Source organism: Homarus americanus, unplaced genomic scaffold (assembly GCF_018991925.1).
Source record: "Homarus americanus isolate GMGI-L3 unplaced genomic scaffold, GMGI_Hamer_2.0 scaffold16712, whole genome shotgun sequence".
Taxonomy (NCBI): domain Eukaryota; kingdom Metazoa; phylum Arthropoda; class Malacostraca; order Decapoda; family Nephropidae; genus Homarus; species Homarus americanus.
The window spans coordinates 2,487,768-2,504,422 of NW_024757794.1; the positions used below are offsets into that span (position 1 = coordinate 2,487,768).

Genomic DNA, 16,655 nt, shown 5'->3' on the forward strand with positions numbered 1-16,655 from the left:
GAGGTGATATGTTTTACAGTTGGAGCCAAAGGTCTAATGTGTGTTTATTTAACAGTCCTTAAATGACTAAGCTTCTCTCATTTTAAAATGCCAGTGAAATGACCTGGGTGAATATAATTTTCATTGCTGGGATTATTGTAAGATAGTGATTAATTTGAATATAAACAAGCTATAATTTGCACTAGACATAACAATTTTAGTACTGTAATCATTTAGTACATGTACACTACAGGTTTGCACCTAGGTCATTTATTTATTTTACGTTTCTTTTAGTATGGTGTGTGCATGTAAATGAATAAAAGCAAATGAAGAAATTTATGTAAATCTACCCAAAAATACAGTTGAAAAACTTTACATTATAAAATGTACTATAGTACTGTGCACTAATGTACTAAAATTTTTATCTCTTGTGCAAAATATATGACGTTTATATTCAATTTATGCACTGTCTTGCAAGGATTCCAGCAATGCAAATTATATTCTAACTTTAGTCTGTGATATTATATAAGATAAAAACTTAAAGCCTACTGTATAACCACCAAACCCTTGCTCTGGGGGGGGGGGGGAGTGACATGTTTGACAGTTGGCACCGAGGTCTATTGAAGTATTTATTTGTTTATTTATGTCCTTTAGATTGAGTTTTTGTTTTTTGCTTATAAAATTTCATAGAAGTGACCGGGGAGAATATAATTTACATTGCTGGAATTCTTATAAAATAGTGATTAATTTGAATGTAAACATGCAATAGTTTGCACTAGACTAAAATTTTAGTAATCATTTTGTACATTATTTTGATTACATGTACAGTTCAGCTTTGCCCTTAGGACAGTGTGTGCATGTAAATGAGTTTCAATAAATGAATAAAGTTACATATATCGAGCCAAAAATAATAGTTGAAAAACTTAATGTAGACAGCTTGGATGGCTAAATTTTAGAATGACCAATAATTTTAATATAAAAAATGCACAAATATTAAAGCATAATTTTCTTGATATTTACTTCCCTGGAAACGTATGTAAACTTAGAAAAGATTACTGACTTACTGAATTGGCAGACTAGCCCATCAGCTGATGCTCACAACAAAACGTGATGTTCGAAAGGATTTCGTTAATCAAATTTTTTTCCGTTAACCGAATTGAAGATTCTTAAGGAAGGTAATTCGTTAACCGAACCGTTCGTTAACCGAGGGACCACTGTATAGTTAACAGTTTTATTAATGATAATACAGTTACAAGATTGGTATCTGTTTATAAACAAGAAATATTACATGTTAAAAGAAAGGTGACAGACCACACTTATAAATAATTTATACAGTAACACTAAATTAAAAAAAAAAATGCCTTGAACATTGGCAGGTGTGAAAAACAGCACTAGGAGCTGAACATATTTGATAAAGCAGGAGGTAGGATTGGTGGCAGAAGTAAAATAGTTGGGAATTAATTTTTCATCTGGATACATGACTTTAAAATGGAGTGTTAAGAAGTTAACCTTATTATGAAGTAGCTTGTATCCATATACAGTACAGTGGTCCCTCGGTTAACGAACACAATACGTTCCAGAAGGTTGTTCGTTAACCGAAAATTTCGTTAACCAAAACTATTGTTTCAATGGGATTTTGGGTAATTGGTTCCAGCTCACTGAAAATTACATACAAACTAAAAATAAATGCAGTAAAGTATACTTACTTTGAGGTGTGCATGTAGAAGGCTCCTGGCTGATCATGATGATGATGGGAATTAGAAGTGGGGGTGGAGGAGAAGGGAGAAGAGATGGCAGTGGAGTGGAAGAGAAATCAACCCATGCTTCATGCTGCCATTTCACCCATAAAATTTTAAGTTCACTTGGTGTAATTCAAGATTATTTTCTTTAAATCAACACTGCTCTGCACTACTGTATATATTGTCAATATGTAAAATAAATTTCAGAATGACCAATAATTGTACTGTAAAAACGTAAAAATAGTTTATGTTCAAGAAAGTCTCAAGCAAGATGCTTCCTCCACTGAAAAGAAACACAAACTGACGCCATTTTGGGTGAGTCAAGTGGCTGTTTGGAGCGCTAAAAACTAGTTCCCTGTACTTCAATTATGTTAAATAATTGTTAAAATGACTAAAAAATTTAATATAAGACTTGAAAAATTATTGAATAGAACAACCTTCTTGATATTTACTCAAATGGTAACGAATTTAAGCCCTAAAACCGATTACTGTGTTGGCAGACTAATACTACAGCTGGTGATGGAAATCTACTATTAATCATTTAAACCAACAAAAGGTTATTAAATCTAATGAAAAGGGCAGATTAGAAAAACAACAAAAACAAAAGTTTTTAAATCAACAAACCCTGATCTGCAATACTGTACCCGTAATGATTTGTCAGACTGGTGGAACCTATGTTCACTACAAATTGGAGATGCATAGTTTCTTCTTGTTGTTTCAGTCTTTTCTAATGCTTCCTACACTAGTTTTGCACCTCACACATCTCCCCCCCCCTCCCCTTTCTTGAGATTTATATATCCCACACTGCACAAAAGTGTGAGAGAAGTAAAGTTAATACTGTATAATATGGTGAATATTTTTTTCATTGTGTTTGTATTATTTTTAGCTAGAGAATCATGGTCAGTATTTATATATACAGTGGTCCCTCGGTTAACGAAATTTCGGTTCACAAATTACCTTCCATAAGAATCTTCAATTTGGTTAACGAAAAAAAAATCGATTAACAAAATCCTTATGAAAATCACATTTTGTTTTGAATATCAGCTGATAAGCTGAGGCGGTACTCAGCCAATTCAGTGATCTCTTCTATGTTTACATGCAAACTAATCACTATCTTATAAGAATTCCAGCAATGCAAATTAAATTCACCCCAGTCATTTCTGTTAAATTTTATAAGCAAAAAACAAAAACTCAATCTAAAAGAAAAAAATAAACTAACAATTAAATACTTCACACCACAGGTGCCAACTGTCAAACATGTCACTGTCACCCCTTCCTCCTTCCCCCCCACCCCCACCTTCCTGAGAAACGTTTGGGTAAAAAGACTAGGTTTACAGGTTTAAAAATAAATAATACCTCAGACTTAAGGTAGGATAATATAATTTCCATTGCTGAAATCCTTGCAAGACAGGGAAAATTTGAATATAAACTTCATATATTTTGCACAAAAGATAAAATATTTGCTCTCCCTAATAAAATTCTTAAATTAGATCTAAAATTTGTATGTCTAATGCAAATCTTAGCTTGTTTGTATTCAAATTAATCACTATCTTATAAGAATTCCAGCAATGCAAATTATATTCTGGCTTTAATTTGTACGAGTATATACTTTTCTGTGAGCTGGAACCAGTTACCCAATATTCCATTGAAACAATGGTATCGGTTAACGAACGACCTTCTGGAATAAATTGTGTTCGTTAACTGAGGGACCACTGTAGATAGGTATTTCTCAACAGCCCCTCAATCATGTGTGTTTCATTTGCAGGATGTACTTGTCAAGTTGAAGGAGAACGAATATGGCGACCACTACTTCTCTTCATTCCTCTACGTCTAGGACTTTCTGAGATGAACCCTATCTATTTTTCTGGCCTTAAGGTAATGCATAGCTGGTCTGCCCAGTTATAATCAAATTAATAATATATATATATATATATATATATATATATATATATATATATATATATATATATATATATATATATATATATATATATATATATATATATATATATATATATATATATATATATATATGCAAGTAAATCACTGTAGTTGCGCGTGATCCAGTTATATGCTGATAACCACAAGGAAAGAAGAAAACACGAAGTTCCCAAGAGCTTTCGTGTAATTCACAACTTCAGGGGTGAGTACAGACTAAGGAGAAGTACAAAACAAGGTGTATATATACAGAGGAGGGTGAGATCATGTCCACAATGGTCAGGTATTAGGTAATGACCCTACTAATCTTTAAAAAGCACCGCAACGGTCGGTAGTCAGGTCAGAGGGTAAGGTAACCCAACCTTCTCACCTGGTTACAAATCTTCTTAATTACAAAATTGCCCAGTTTGTACATGCCATTACTCAAATTCATGTTGACTGCTTCGGTATGTTTAATAAGACTTGATTCTATAATGTTCCTACTGTCAATTGAATTACAAGATAATATTGTGGAGGCGTTATCCCAGTCAATGCAATGCTTATTATCCCTCAGATGAACAAACAGAGCAGTGGATTCCTGGCCTGTCCTAATACTATATTTATGTTGTTTAAGTCTAGTTACAAGATCTTTACCTGTCTGGCCTAAGTAAAACATATTACATTCCTTGCCAGTGAATTACACGAAAGCGCTTGGGAACTTCGTGTTTTCTTCTTTCCTTGTGGTTATCAGCATATACCTAGATCACGCGCACCTACAGTGATTAACTTGCATATATATATATATATATATATATATATATATATATATATATATATATATATATATAGTGCAGTCTATTCCCCTGAAGGCAGAGACTTGTTTTTCACACTCGTGTGGTTATCAACATATATATATATATATATATATATATATATATATATATATATATATATATATATATATATATATATATATATATATATATATATATATATATATATATATATATATATATATATATATATATATATATATATATATATATATATATATATATTTTTTTTTTTTTTTTTTTTTTCCATGTGAATCCTAGTGAAATCGTGGATAAGATAATTCTTGGTAAATCACATGGAAAATGGAAACAACGAATACCTTAGCTTTGTCTTTATTCAAGACATCTTGAGGCAACTGGATTACATGGACAGAGGGCTTAAATATACAGGGTGACCTTAAAAACATGAGGTCAGGTCTTAATGATGACATCCACTAATCCCCACACCAACACACACGTAGGAGCTTAAGAGAAGGGGTGGCGTGACTAGTCAGGTCAGGTCAAAAATAAGGACCCACAAAATAACTATCATACATCTAGATCAAAGGTTTTCAAAGCATTTTTAACCTTGGGCCACTGACAAATAAATTTATGTAACATATTATCAGTTTTGAACTGACCATCACTAAGGTTTATTGATTTTAATTCCTTAATCAAACTAGCTTCAACCAGAAGTCTTTCTGTGACACAAGAAGTATTTAAATCATCTTAAGCTCCTCTACGTGTGTGTTGGTGTGGGAATTAGTGGATGACATCATTATGACCTGACCTCATGTTTTTAAGGTCACCCTGTATATTTAAGCCTCTCTCTGTCCATGTAATCCAGTTGCCTCTGAAGATGTCTTGAATAAAGACGAAAGCTAAGGTACTCCGTTGTTTCCTTTCCGTGTGATTTTATCAATATATATATATATATATATATATATATATATATATATATATATATATATATATATATATATATATATATATATATATATATATATATATATATATATATATATATATATATATATATATATATATATATATATATATATATATATATATATATATATATATATATATATATATATATATATATATATATATATATATATATATATATATATATATATATATAGTTCTATATATAATTGTATTTCTTGTAAATATAAGTATTATAAATCGTAATAATAGAAATAACAGGGCTTATGGAAAATAGGGTTAGGTGCAGATTACTAAAATCGAAGAAATTTAGTAGTTAGCCCTAACACAAAGGATGCTTTTCAGTCTAAATAAATGTTACATTCATATCTAATAATGAAATCATATAGTAAATTTAACACTTTACCTTGAAAAAATATGAATGTAACTTGATGGGGAGAAGGGTGATTTTGAGGTTGATAACATCAAGCTTCTCTTCAAGTGTTATATCCTTTCTTTTACGATAATCACCGGGAATTCTATCATCAGAATGCTTTTTGGAGATATTCTTCTTTACCATATTCACAGTTAATACCACAAAATTGGAGAAATAGTAAGCAAAAATCGCGTTATAGCAAACAAGCGATCGCGTTATACAAATATTGTTCCGAATTCATAAATCGCGTTAGAGCAAATTCGCGTTATCAAAACACGCGTTATAGCAGAACTCACTGTATGCATGTATGTATGTGTATATATATATATATATATATATATATATATATATATATATATATATATATATATATATATATATATATATATATATATATATATATATATATATATATATATATATATATATATATATATATATATATATATATATATATATATATATATATATATATATATATATATATATATATATATATATATATACATACATATACAGTACAATTCTCATTAACGCTGCTTCACTTAGCTGCTTTACCGTGATAATGCTGTGCCTCGCCAGAGCTGAACTTTCACTTAACGCTGGTTTTTTCCACGTATAAGCGGTGAGTGTCCGGCTCGAGAGCTATTTTTAGATTCGCCCCACCCACCCAACCGCCACCCTGCCTGACTGCCTGTTTTAGCTCATAAAATTCATACAAATTACCCGGCCAGAATATAATTTACATTGCTGGAATTCTTACAATATGATGATCATTTTGCATATAAACATCATAGATTTTGCATTAGACATACAAATTTTAGATATAATGTTTACTCTGAGTAAATATGTTATTTTTTGTGCAAAATATATGACATTTGTATTCAAAATATTCCTGGTCTTACAAGGAATCCAGCAATGTCAATTATATTATCCTAACTTTAATCTGAGGTATTATTTAATACAAAATGTTAAAATATATTTTTTTCACCCACTCTTTCTCTTGAAGGGAGGATTGGTGGGGGTGGGGGGGAGGGTTGGGACTGACCGTGCAGTTGGAAGAGGGGGGGAGGCAAGGTGGGGTACTTTGATTGACAGATAGTGTCGTGAAGAATATTGTTTTTTTTATTAACTGAAGATATTTGTTTTAGCTCATAAAATTCATACAAATTACCCGGCCAGAATATAATTTACATTGCTGGAATTCTTATAATTTTGTGATCATTTTGAATATAAACATCATATATTTTGCATAGACATACAAATTTTAGATAAAATGTTTTCCCTGAGTAAATATGTTATCTTTTGTGCAAAATATATGACATTTATATTCAAAATATTCCTGGTCTTACAAGGAATCCAGCAATGTTAATTGTACTATCCTAACTTTAGTTTGAGGTATTATTTATTAAAATTTAGTGGTTTTCCCCCAAAAATTTATCAGAGGGAAGAGCCAGCAGTGTAGTGCGAGAAGAGGGGGAGGGAGTCGTGTCCATTATTTGAATGGACATTAACTTGGCGACTGTATTTCTCTATTTCTCTTAAGTATTAATTGTGTGCATGTACCATCATAAAATTAAGATGTTATTTTTACTAGAACATAGGTATTGTGTTGGAAAAAGTGGAGTTTGGGGGTCAGCTGGTCTCTATTTCATTTAATCCCATATGTTATGTTATTCACTTTACGCGTTTCTCACTTTCCGCGGTACCCTGTGGGTTACATTAACCGCGTAAAGTGAGGGTTGACTGTATATATATATATATAAATATATATATACAGTGACCCCTCGTTTAACGAACACCTCGGTTAACGTAATTTCGATTAACGAACCGCCTTCCATAAGGATCTTCAATTCGGTTAACGAAAAAAAATTCGGTTAACGAAGTTCTTACGAACCGACCTCAACATGTTTTCGCTTGCACTGGCCGGGCAACCAGCTTTAGTATCAGTCCGCCAATACATTAATCGGTTCTAGGGCTTAAATTCCTTACTACTTTAGTAAATATCAAGAAGTTTATAATATTCAATAATTTTAAAAGTTTAATATTCAATTTTTTAGTCATTTTCACAATTATTGAACATAATTGAAGGTAAAGTGACTAGTTTAATGAGTGGCATCCAGCCTCCTAACACAGCAAACAGGAGTTAGCCTCTCTCTGTTTTCACTGGAGGTAACATCTTGCTTGAGACTCTCTTCAACTAAACGCTTTTTTTCTGTGTTTCCAAGCAAATTATTGGTCATTTTGAAATATATTTTACATATTGACAATATATAATGCAGTGCAGTGTTGATTTAAAGAAAATAATCTTGAATTACACCAGAGAGCTAAAATTTTATGGGTGAAATGGCGCCATGGGGGTGACTTCTCTTCCACCCCAATGCCTTCTTTTCTTCCTTCTCCTCCACCCCAATTCTAAATCCCATCATCATCATCATCATCATCCAGGAGCCTTCTACATACACACCTCAAAGTAAGTGAACTTTTCTACCATTTTTGTTGAATTTAGGAAATTTTCGGTGAGCTGGAACCACTACTCCAAAACCCATTGAAATAATGGTTTCGTTAATCTAATCCACTCCTGAACGGATTGAGTTCAAGTAATCGAGGGAAACATTGTATATATATATATATATATATATATATATATATATATATATATATATATATATATATATATATATATATATATATATATATATATATATATATATATATATACAGTAGTACCCCGCTTAACGCGTTCAGTAAAACCCACAGGGTACCGCGTTAAGTGAAAACCGCGCTAAGTGAACAACAGAACATATGGGATTAATTCCAATAGAAACTGGCCCGATCCCCAAACTCCACTTTTTCCGACACAATACCTATGTTCTAGTAAAAATAACATCTTAATTTTATGATGGTACATGCACACAATTAATACTTAAGAGAAATAGAGAAATACAGTCGCCAAGTTAATGTCCATTCAAATAATGGACTCAACTCCCTCCCCCTCTTCTCACACTACACTGCTGGCTCTTCCCTCTGAGAAATTTTTGGGGGAAAACCAGGTATAGTAATAAATAATACCTCAAACTAAAGTTAGGATAATATAATTGACATTGCTGGATTCCTTGTAAGACCAGGAATATTTTGAATATAAATGTCATATATTTTTCACAAAAGATAACATACTTACTCAGATTAAACATTTTATCTAAAAATTTTATGTCTAATGCAAAATATATGATGTTTATATTCAAAATGATCATCAAATTATAAGAATTCCAGCAATGTAAATTATATTCTGGCCGGGTAATTTGTATGAATTTTATGAGCTAAAACAAATATCTTCAGTTAATAAAAAAAAAAAATATTCTTCACGACACTATCTGTCAATCAAAGTACCCCACCTTGCCTCCCCCCTCTTCCAACCGCGCCAGGTGGTCGGTCAGTCCCAACCCTCCCCCCCCCCCCCACCAATCCTCCCTTCAAGAGATGTTGGGTGAAAAAACTAAATTTTAACATTTAGTATTAAATAATACCTCAGATTAAAGTTAGGATAATATAATTGACATTGCTGGATTCCTTGTAAGACCAGGAATATTTTGAATATAAATGTCATATATTTTGCACAAAAGATAACATATTTACTCAGAGTAAACATTATATCTAAAATTTGTATGTCTAATGCAAAATCTATGATGTTTATATTCAAAATGATCACCAAATTGTAAGAATTCCAGCAATGTAAATTATATTCTGGCCGGTAATTTGTATGAATTTTATGAGCTAAAACAAATATCTTCAGTTAATAAAAAAAAAAATATTCTTCACGACACTATCTGTCAATCAAAGTACCCCACCTTGCCTCCCCCCTCTTCCAACCATGTGGTCAGTCCCTACCCTCCCCCCCACCCCCTACCAATCCTCCCTTCAAGAGATGTTGGGTGAAAAAACTAAATTTTAACATTTAGTATTAAATAATACCTCAGATTAAAGTTAGGATAATATAATTGACATTGCTGGATTCCTTGTAAGACCAGGAATATTTTGAATATAAATGTCATATATTTTGCACAAAAGATAACATATTTACTCAGAGTAAACATTACATCTAAAATTTGTATGTCTAATGCAAAATCTATGATGTTTATATTCAAAATGATCATCAAATTATAAGAATTCCAGCAATGTAAATTATATTCTGACCGGGTAATTTGTATGAATTTTATGAGCTAAAACAAATATCTTAAGTTAATAAAAAAAAAATATATTCTTCACACGGTAACAGATGGTCGGTCTGTCCCTCCCTCCCCCCCACCCCCCACCATCCGTCCGTACCAGATGTGTGGGAAAACCAGAATATTTAACTTTTTAGTAATAAATAATACCTCAAACCAAAGTTAGGATAATATAATTGACATTGCTGGATTCCTTGTAAGCCCAGGAATATTTTGAATACAAATGTCATATATTTGGCACAAAAAATAACATATTTACTCAAAGTAAACATTATATCTAAAATTTGTATGTCTAATGCAAAATCTATGATGTTTATATTCAAAATGATCATCATATTGTAAGAATTCCTGCAATGTAAATTATATTCTGGCCGGGTAATTTGTATGAATTTTATGAGCTAAAACAGGCAGTCAGGCAGGGTGGTGGGTGGGGCGAATCTAAAAATAGCTCTCGAGCCGGACACTCACCGCGTATATGTGGAAAAAACCCGCGTTAAGTGAAAGTTCGGCTCTGGCGAGGCAGCGCGTATTGTAAAACGCGCTAAGCGAAACCGCGTTAAGCGGGGTAATACTGTATATATAATTGCTTCTTGTTTTTATATGAAATTAATTGGGTTAATTAGGTACATTCTGGACAAACTGTTCTATGCCTGTCTATCCATATGCTTCATAGTTTTTCTGACGAGGCCATCCCCTATGAGTCCAGTGTTAGTATAAGAAGAAACTGAAATACTGTACATGGAAAAGGTCTGTATTGTTCTGTAAGGTCACATTGGACAACTCCCTTCTTACAACCAACGCAAATGGGAATGAAATCAGGATCACAGTGTTGAAAGGCATGAAGATGCTACCACTGTAGTTTAAGGTTAACAAAAGTGATCTTCCTTAATTGTTTTCTCATATGATGCAATTTTTAACAGAAATGTTTCAAGATGCCACAGTCTCTGGGACTCATAGGTGGGAAGCCTAACCATGCATCTTATTTCATTGGTTTTATGGGTAAGTTATCACTATTTATTCCATTCTAGTTATTGGCTTGAAAGTTATCTTTTATATAGGCAGTCTTTAACTGACTATATCCTTCTCTCAACCAAAGAATCCAGATGTACTCTGTCCTACTACATTATATAGTAGTCTTTAGTTATCTCCATATGGATAATAACAAGTAATCAACATTTCAGCACTCAAAATACAATTTTCTTTTAACACCAGCTTCCTTTTCATAGCAGAAATATTAGTTAAAAAAATAGCACTATTTATTAAACATGGCAACAAAAGTGTGGAATTCATATCAGATTTTATTTAATTACTGTACTGTACATTTAACACTGTTATTTGAGACATGTGTCTGCAGACATTGTATGTGATATGATTATCGGCTTACTGATGTAATCAAAGCAAACTTCTTTTGCATACATAAGAATAAAATAAATTCAGAATATAAGAAAAATCAATAATTCATATTTGGCAACGGGCTGGCAAACCATACTTTGTAAGAGGAATTTTAATTTTAAAATTTGACAACCGGTATTCCTGACAAAATAACCTTTGATGACTATTTAGAGGTGCTGGTGCTGATTACTGAGGTCATACAGTAAGTGAACCAGGGATGCACTGGAACTTGTTACGGCTGGAACCTCGATTTTTATGAAGTTCCAGTTCCAACCAGAACTTCGGGAAAATAACCGCCTGGAACCAGAATTTTTTAGTGGTACTGGTTATTGTTTCAGCCATTAAAATATTTTTCACTGTTAATACTTCTTATTTCCAATGGGTAATGCAACATAAAAAGTATTGAATGGTTAGTGAATATTGATGTATGTGTAGCAAAAATTTATTAAATTTTATATCATATTTATTGTACTGTACGTGTCATGTATACATAGTACAAAACACTGAGCGTGGGACAGCTGGCTGGGCTGAGCTGACTGAACTTTAAACCGGACAGGTACTGGGTGTGTCATTCTGATGGCCCTTTTGTCCTGACACAAAATAACATCAAGAACTTAGGGCACACCACAGAACCAGTTGCAGTTATTTATGGTTCTTTATAAATTGTCTGTTCTGTGTGTATTTATAAATAATGTGAACTAAAATTTCAAACTTAATATAATTGAAGAAATACCACAAGGCTGCATGTTATGTAGGCAGCATGTGTGATTTACCTTTGAAGAATATTGTAGCCCTCTATTTGGTAACCACTGCATTAAGTAAAAAAAAATTACCTAAACCTTCATATTTGTAGCTTTTGTTTGACAAATGACTTTAAAAATTAATGTACAGTAGTCCAATAATATAATACAGTACACCCTAGACCCACTTCATTTAATTACGTGATCTTACGACCGTCGGGACTTTACGAATCGCCTCAGATATAGATAAAAAAAAAAATTTAAATGACACACGCATTTTCTATACCGAAACGTTTCCAGTTAATGTAGTCTCCATGTATAATTAGAAAATTATGGGGGCCCCATGTGCATTCAGCTGACTACATTAAAGGTTAAGTGCTCAGTCACACTGTATCCATTCCTTATTATTTATTACTTTCACTGTACTGTATCCATTCATCATTATTCATTACTTTTACTGTACTGTATTTCATTGTAGATTTTTTATTAAAAAAAAAAATATATATTTTTTTTTTATCTATGTCGGACTTACGACCATGTCGGACTTACGACCTGGATTTGGGTCCCTAACCCCGTCGTAAGTCGGGGTCTAGGTATAGGATTTCTGAATGTCATGTACTTAAAACAACTTGAATATAATTTTTAAAGCTATAACACCCTAAGTTCCAGTTCCGACCTGAACATTTTAAAAGTTCTGGCAATTTCCATTTCCGGCCAGAATTTAATGTTATGGTTCTAGTGCATCCCTAAAGTGATTCCATTTCTCACCACTTATCGGCATACTAGATGTTCGGGCAGTTGATCTGCCCAGTGTTTGTACAGGAGGAAGCCCGAAGCCGAGAAACCGATGATGTTTAGTTGGGTCACACTGGATAACGCCCTTCTCACATGTGTCCGGGTTCGAACCCTTGACATATTGGTGAGAGATACGCTCGTTACCGCTGTACAGTTATATCTTCGTTAGCTGGAGCTTTCCAATACAGTCAGGCCTGCTATAACGCGGTAGTTGTGTTCTTGTAAAACATCGTGTTATAGAAATTCGCGTAATAGAAATAACAGGGCTTATGGAGAAAATAGGGTTGGGTGCAGATTACTACTCGAAATCGAAAAAAATTTAGTAGTTAGCCTAACACAAAGGATAGCACAATCTAATTAAATGTTACATTCATATCTAATAATGAAATCATACAGTAAATGTAACACTTTACCTTGAAAAAATATGAATATAACTTGATGGGGGAGAAGGGTGATTTTGAGGTAGATAACATCGAGCTTCTCTTCAAGGGTTATAGCCTTTCTTTTACGATCATCACCGGGAATGCAATCACCAGAACGCTTCTTGGAGAAATTCTTCTTTACAATATTCACAGTTAATACCACAAAATTGGAGAAATAGAAAGCAAAAATCGCGTTCCAGCAAACAAGCATTCGCGTTATACAAATATCGTTCCTCTATTCATAAATCGCGTTAGAGCCAATTTGCGTTATCAAAACACGCGTTATAGCAGAACTCACTGTACCTGGAATTGAAATTAGCTTGGAATTTTTCCAGAAAAATTCTTTCAATTTTGGGTTTGAACGAATTTCAAAGGTTGAAAATCATGGAGCATTTTCTGAAAGAATTCCGAGTAGGTTCTGAGAAAATCTCTCCAAATTTCTCCATTCTCGGCCTGGGAATAAATTTTTAGGTAGTTCCAAGAGATTGCACAATGCTCCAATGCATCCCCACGCATCAGGCGTGTGGGTTGTTCCCTGCATGATCTGTGTTGTGCAGCACTGTACATTACTGTACCAGAACAAGATCATTCAAGAATACATTGTTAAAGCATTGTTAAGAACGTAAAAAGTTATCACAATTACATATACTGTACTGTACATTCAGTGAGTAGAAAACACTGGGGTATCTTGGCTTTCTTCTTTATTCAAGGAATCTTCAGGTCATGAGATCCACTATTCACCCACCCTGACATTGGGTGACTTGACATTGCATCAGGTCAGGTCAGTAATATGACCTACTAATCCCCCACCCCACCTCTATCGTAAGTTTTAAGACGTGATTGTGGTTACATATTACATTCAGCTGAGTGGAAAGTGTCTGCCTAGTGCCTACTCTAGGTTCAAGACATCAGCATCTGCTGGTGAATACAGTACAGTATATACAATAAAGTGCTGTAGTAGTAGTATACATTATTTACATTATTATGTTTACAGTATTAACAATATACAGTCGGCCCTTAACATACGCGGGGGTTAGGTAACAGAGATACTCGTGAATGTTAAAAATCCATGTACTTCTGCTGACACCCCCCCCCCCTAAAAAAAACCTGGCCCTCCATGTCCTTATTTACCATATATACCTGTGTGTAGTTTGAGTTTTTAAGACCAAATTATTTGGCAAAAAATTGGGGGTCAACCTCTAAACGGGTAATAGTTTCGTTAGGCTGAAAAATATTTACTAGTAACTACCAGTAAACAATGGAAACGACGCACCAACGCACCACCAGCTGTGAGTGTCAGTACTGTTGCCAGGGCAGATCTCTTGCATCATCATAGCAAGCCCAAAGTAGCCAAATGCATGGTATGGTAGCACAGGACGATGTAAAACATAAAGTATTCATTTTTAAAGTTAATTTATAGATACTGTCCCTAAATTTTTGTTCATTACATTTGAAACATTAATCTTTGTTAATTAAATATGAAACAAAAGAAAACTACGATACCTTATTTCTAAATACCGGGTATTTTCATTAAAATATTACATCACAAGTATATTTTACCTTAACTGTGACTGAATGAATATGGAAATGTAATATTTTTGCTGAAATGACGTACATATTACAGTGGAAAGTGGGATAAAATCATGACGAAAACAATGACTTTCGCTTTCTTTCGTTGTTCAAAAGATTTTACCGTGGAACAAACCTGTACTGTACATGTACTAAATGATTACGTTATGTCTATTGCAAATATAGGTTGTTTATACAGGTATTCAAATAAATCACTATCTTAAAAGAATCCCAGCAATGTAAGTTATATTCACCCAGGCCGTTTGGGTGGCAAATTATGAGAAGAGCTTAGTCACTCTTAAGTAATGATAAATAAACACGTAGGCCTTCAGCGCCAAGAGTCACATCTTATCTCAAATAAATAAACAAACACCACACTGTCACTTCACCTCCCCCCCCCCATGCTCTCTGGCTACCTCCCTCCTTGTGTTCCCAGACAAAAGATTGGTGATACCTTTATTCTTTAAGGTGTTTATTTTATATAATATCTCAGACTAAAGTTAGGAGATTATAATTTGCATTGCTGGAATCCTTGCATGACCGCCAATAATTTGAATATAAACGTCATATATTTTGCTCAAGATATAAAAATGTAGTACATTAGTGTACAATACTGTGTAGTACATTTTATAATACAGTATAAAGTTTTCAACTGTATTTTTGGGTAGATTTACATAAATTTCTTCATTCATTTTCATCCATTTACATGCACACACCGTACTAAAAGAAATAAATGACCTTAGTGCAAAGCTGGAGTGTACATGTACTAATTTCATAACGGTACTAAAATTGTTATGTCTAGTGCAAATTAGAGCACGATGCTATTCAAATTAATCAGTGTCTTACAAGAATCCCAGCAATGTTAATTATATTCTTCCAGGTCATTTCACTGGCATTTTAAAATGGGAGAAGCGTAGTAGGACTGTTAAATAAACACACAGAGACCTTCGGCTCAAACTATCAAACATATCACTTCAACCCCCCCCCTCCCCAGCACCCCTCGCTGGCTGGCTGGCTCCGTCCCTCCCTCCCCCATCTGCTCAGCCAGGGGTTTATTTAGGCTTACAGTTTTTATCTTATATAATATCTCAGACTAAAGTTAGGAGATTATAATTTGCATTGCTGGAATCCTTGCAAGACAGCCATTAATTTGAATATAAACGTCATATATTTTGCTCAAGAGATAAAAAATTTTGTACATTAGTGTACAGTACTGGTTTTCAGTTAAAAAAACTGTTGTATTACAATAATATTCCCTCCTAATTGACTTGAATAAATACTTGAATGGAAATATACAATATTTTTGTTGAAACTACCCGCGTTTCAGTGTAAAGTGTCGTAATAATAAATGGTAAACAATTTGCCTTCGGCACTCTGTGTTTCAGGCTCGGCAAGCCTCAGATTATAGGACGTAGAGTGTTTTTACTGAAAGTTTTGTTGTTCCAATACCCTCAAAAACTTGGGTCGACCTATAAACAAGGAATATCATAAATTAACGATTTTTTGGTCAAAAAATCACGGTCGACCGACAATGCTGATGTCAGCACAAGCGTGGTTCCATCAAGAATGACTGAGTGAGGGAGCGCGGGGTGGCGTGACGCGTATGTGTGTGTGGGGCGGTGTGCGGTGCCGCACGCGATTTGAATGTACTTCAATTACTTCAATGTACAGAATAGTCTTCCGGCGGGGCAATCCGCGTAT

The 16,655-nt window shown here is 33.5% G+C and overlaps 1 protein-coding gene across 1 annotated transcript in view; it reads left to right on the forward strand.

Annotated features, from left to right (window-relative positions):
- Nucleotides 1-16,655, forward strand: part of LOC121857652 (cysteine protease ATG4B-like) — a 78,187-nt gene that overhangs the window by 32,816 nt on the left and 28,716 nt on the right. The window contains exons 4-5 of the mRNA XM_042353713.1: nucleotides 3,484-3,593; nucleotides 10,957-11,035. Coding sequence (XP_042209647.1) covers nucleotides 3,484-3,593; nucleotides 10,957-11,035 — 189 coding nt within the window. The remainder of the gene's footprint in view (nucleotides 1-3,483; nucleotides 3,594-10,956; nucleotides 11,036-16,655) is intronic.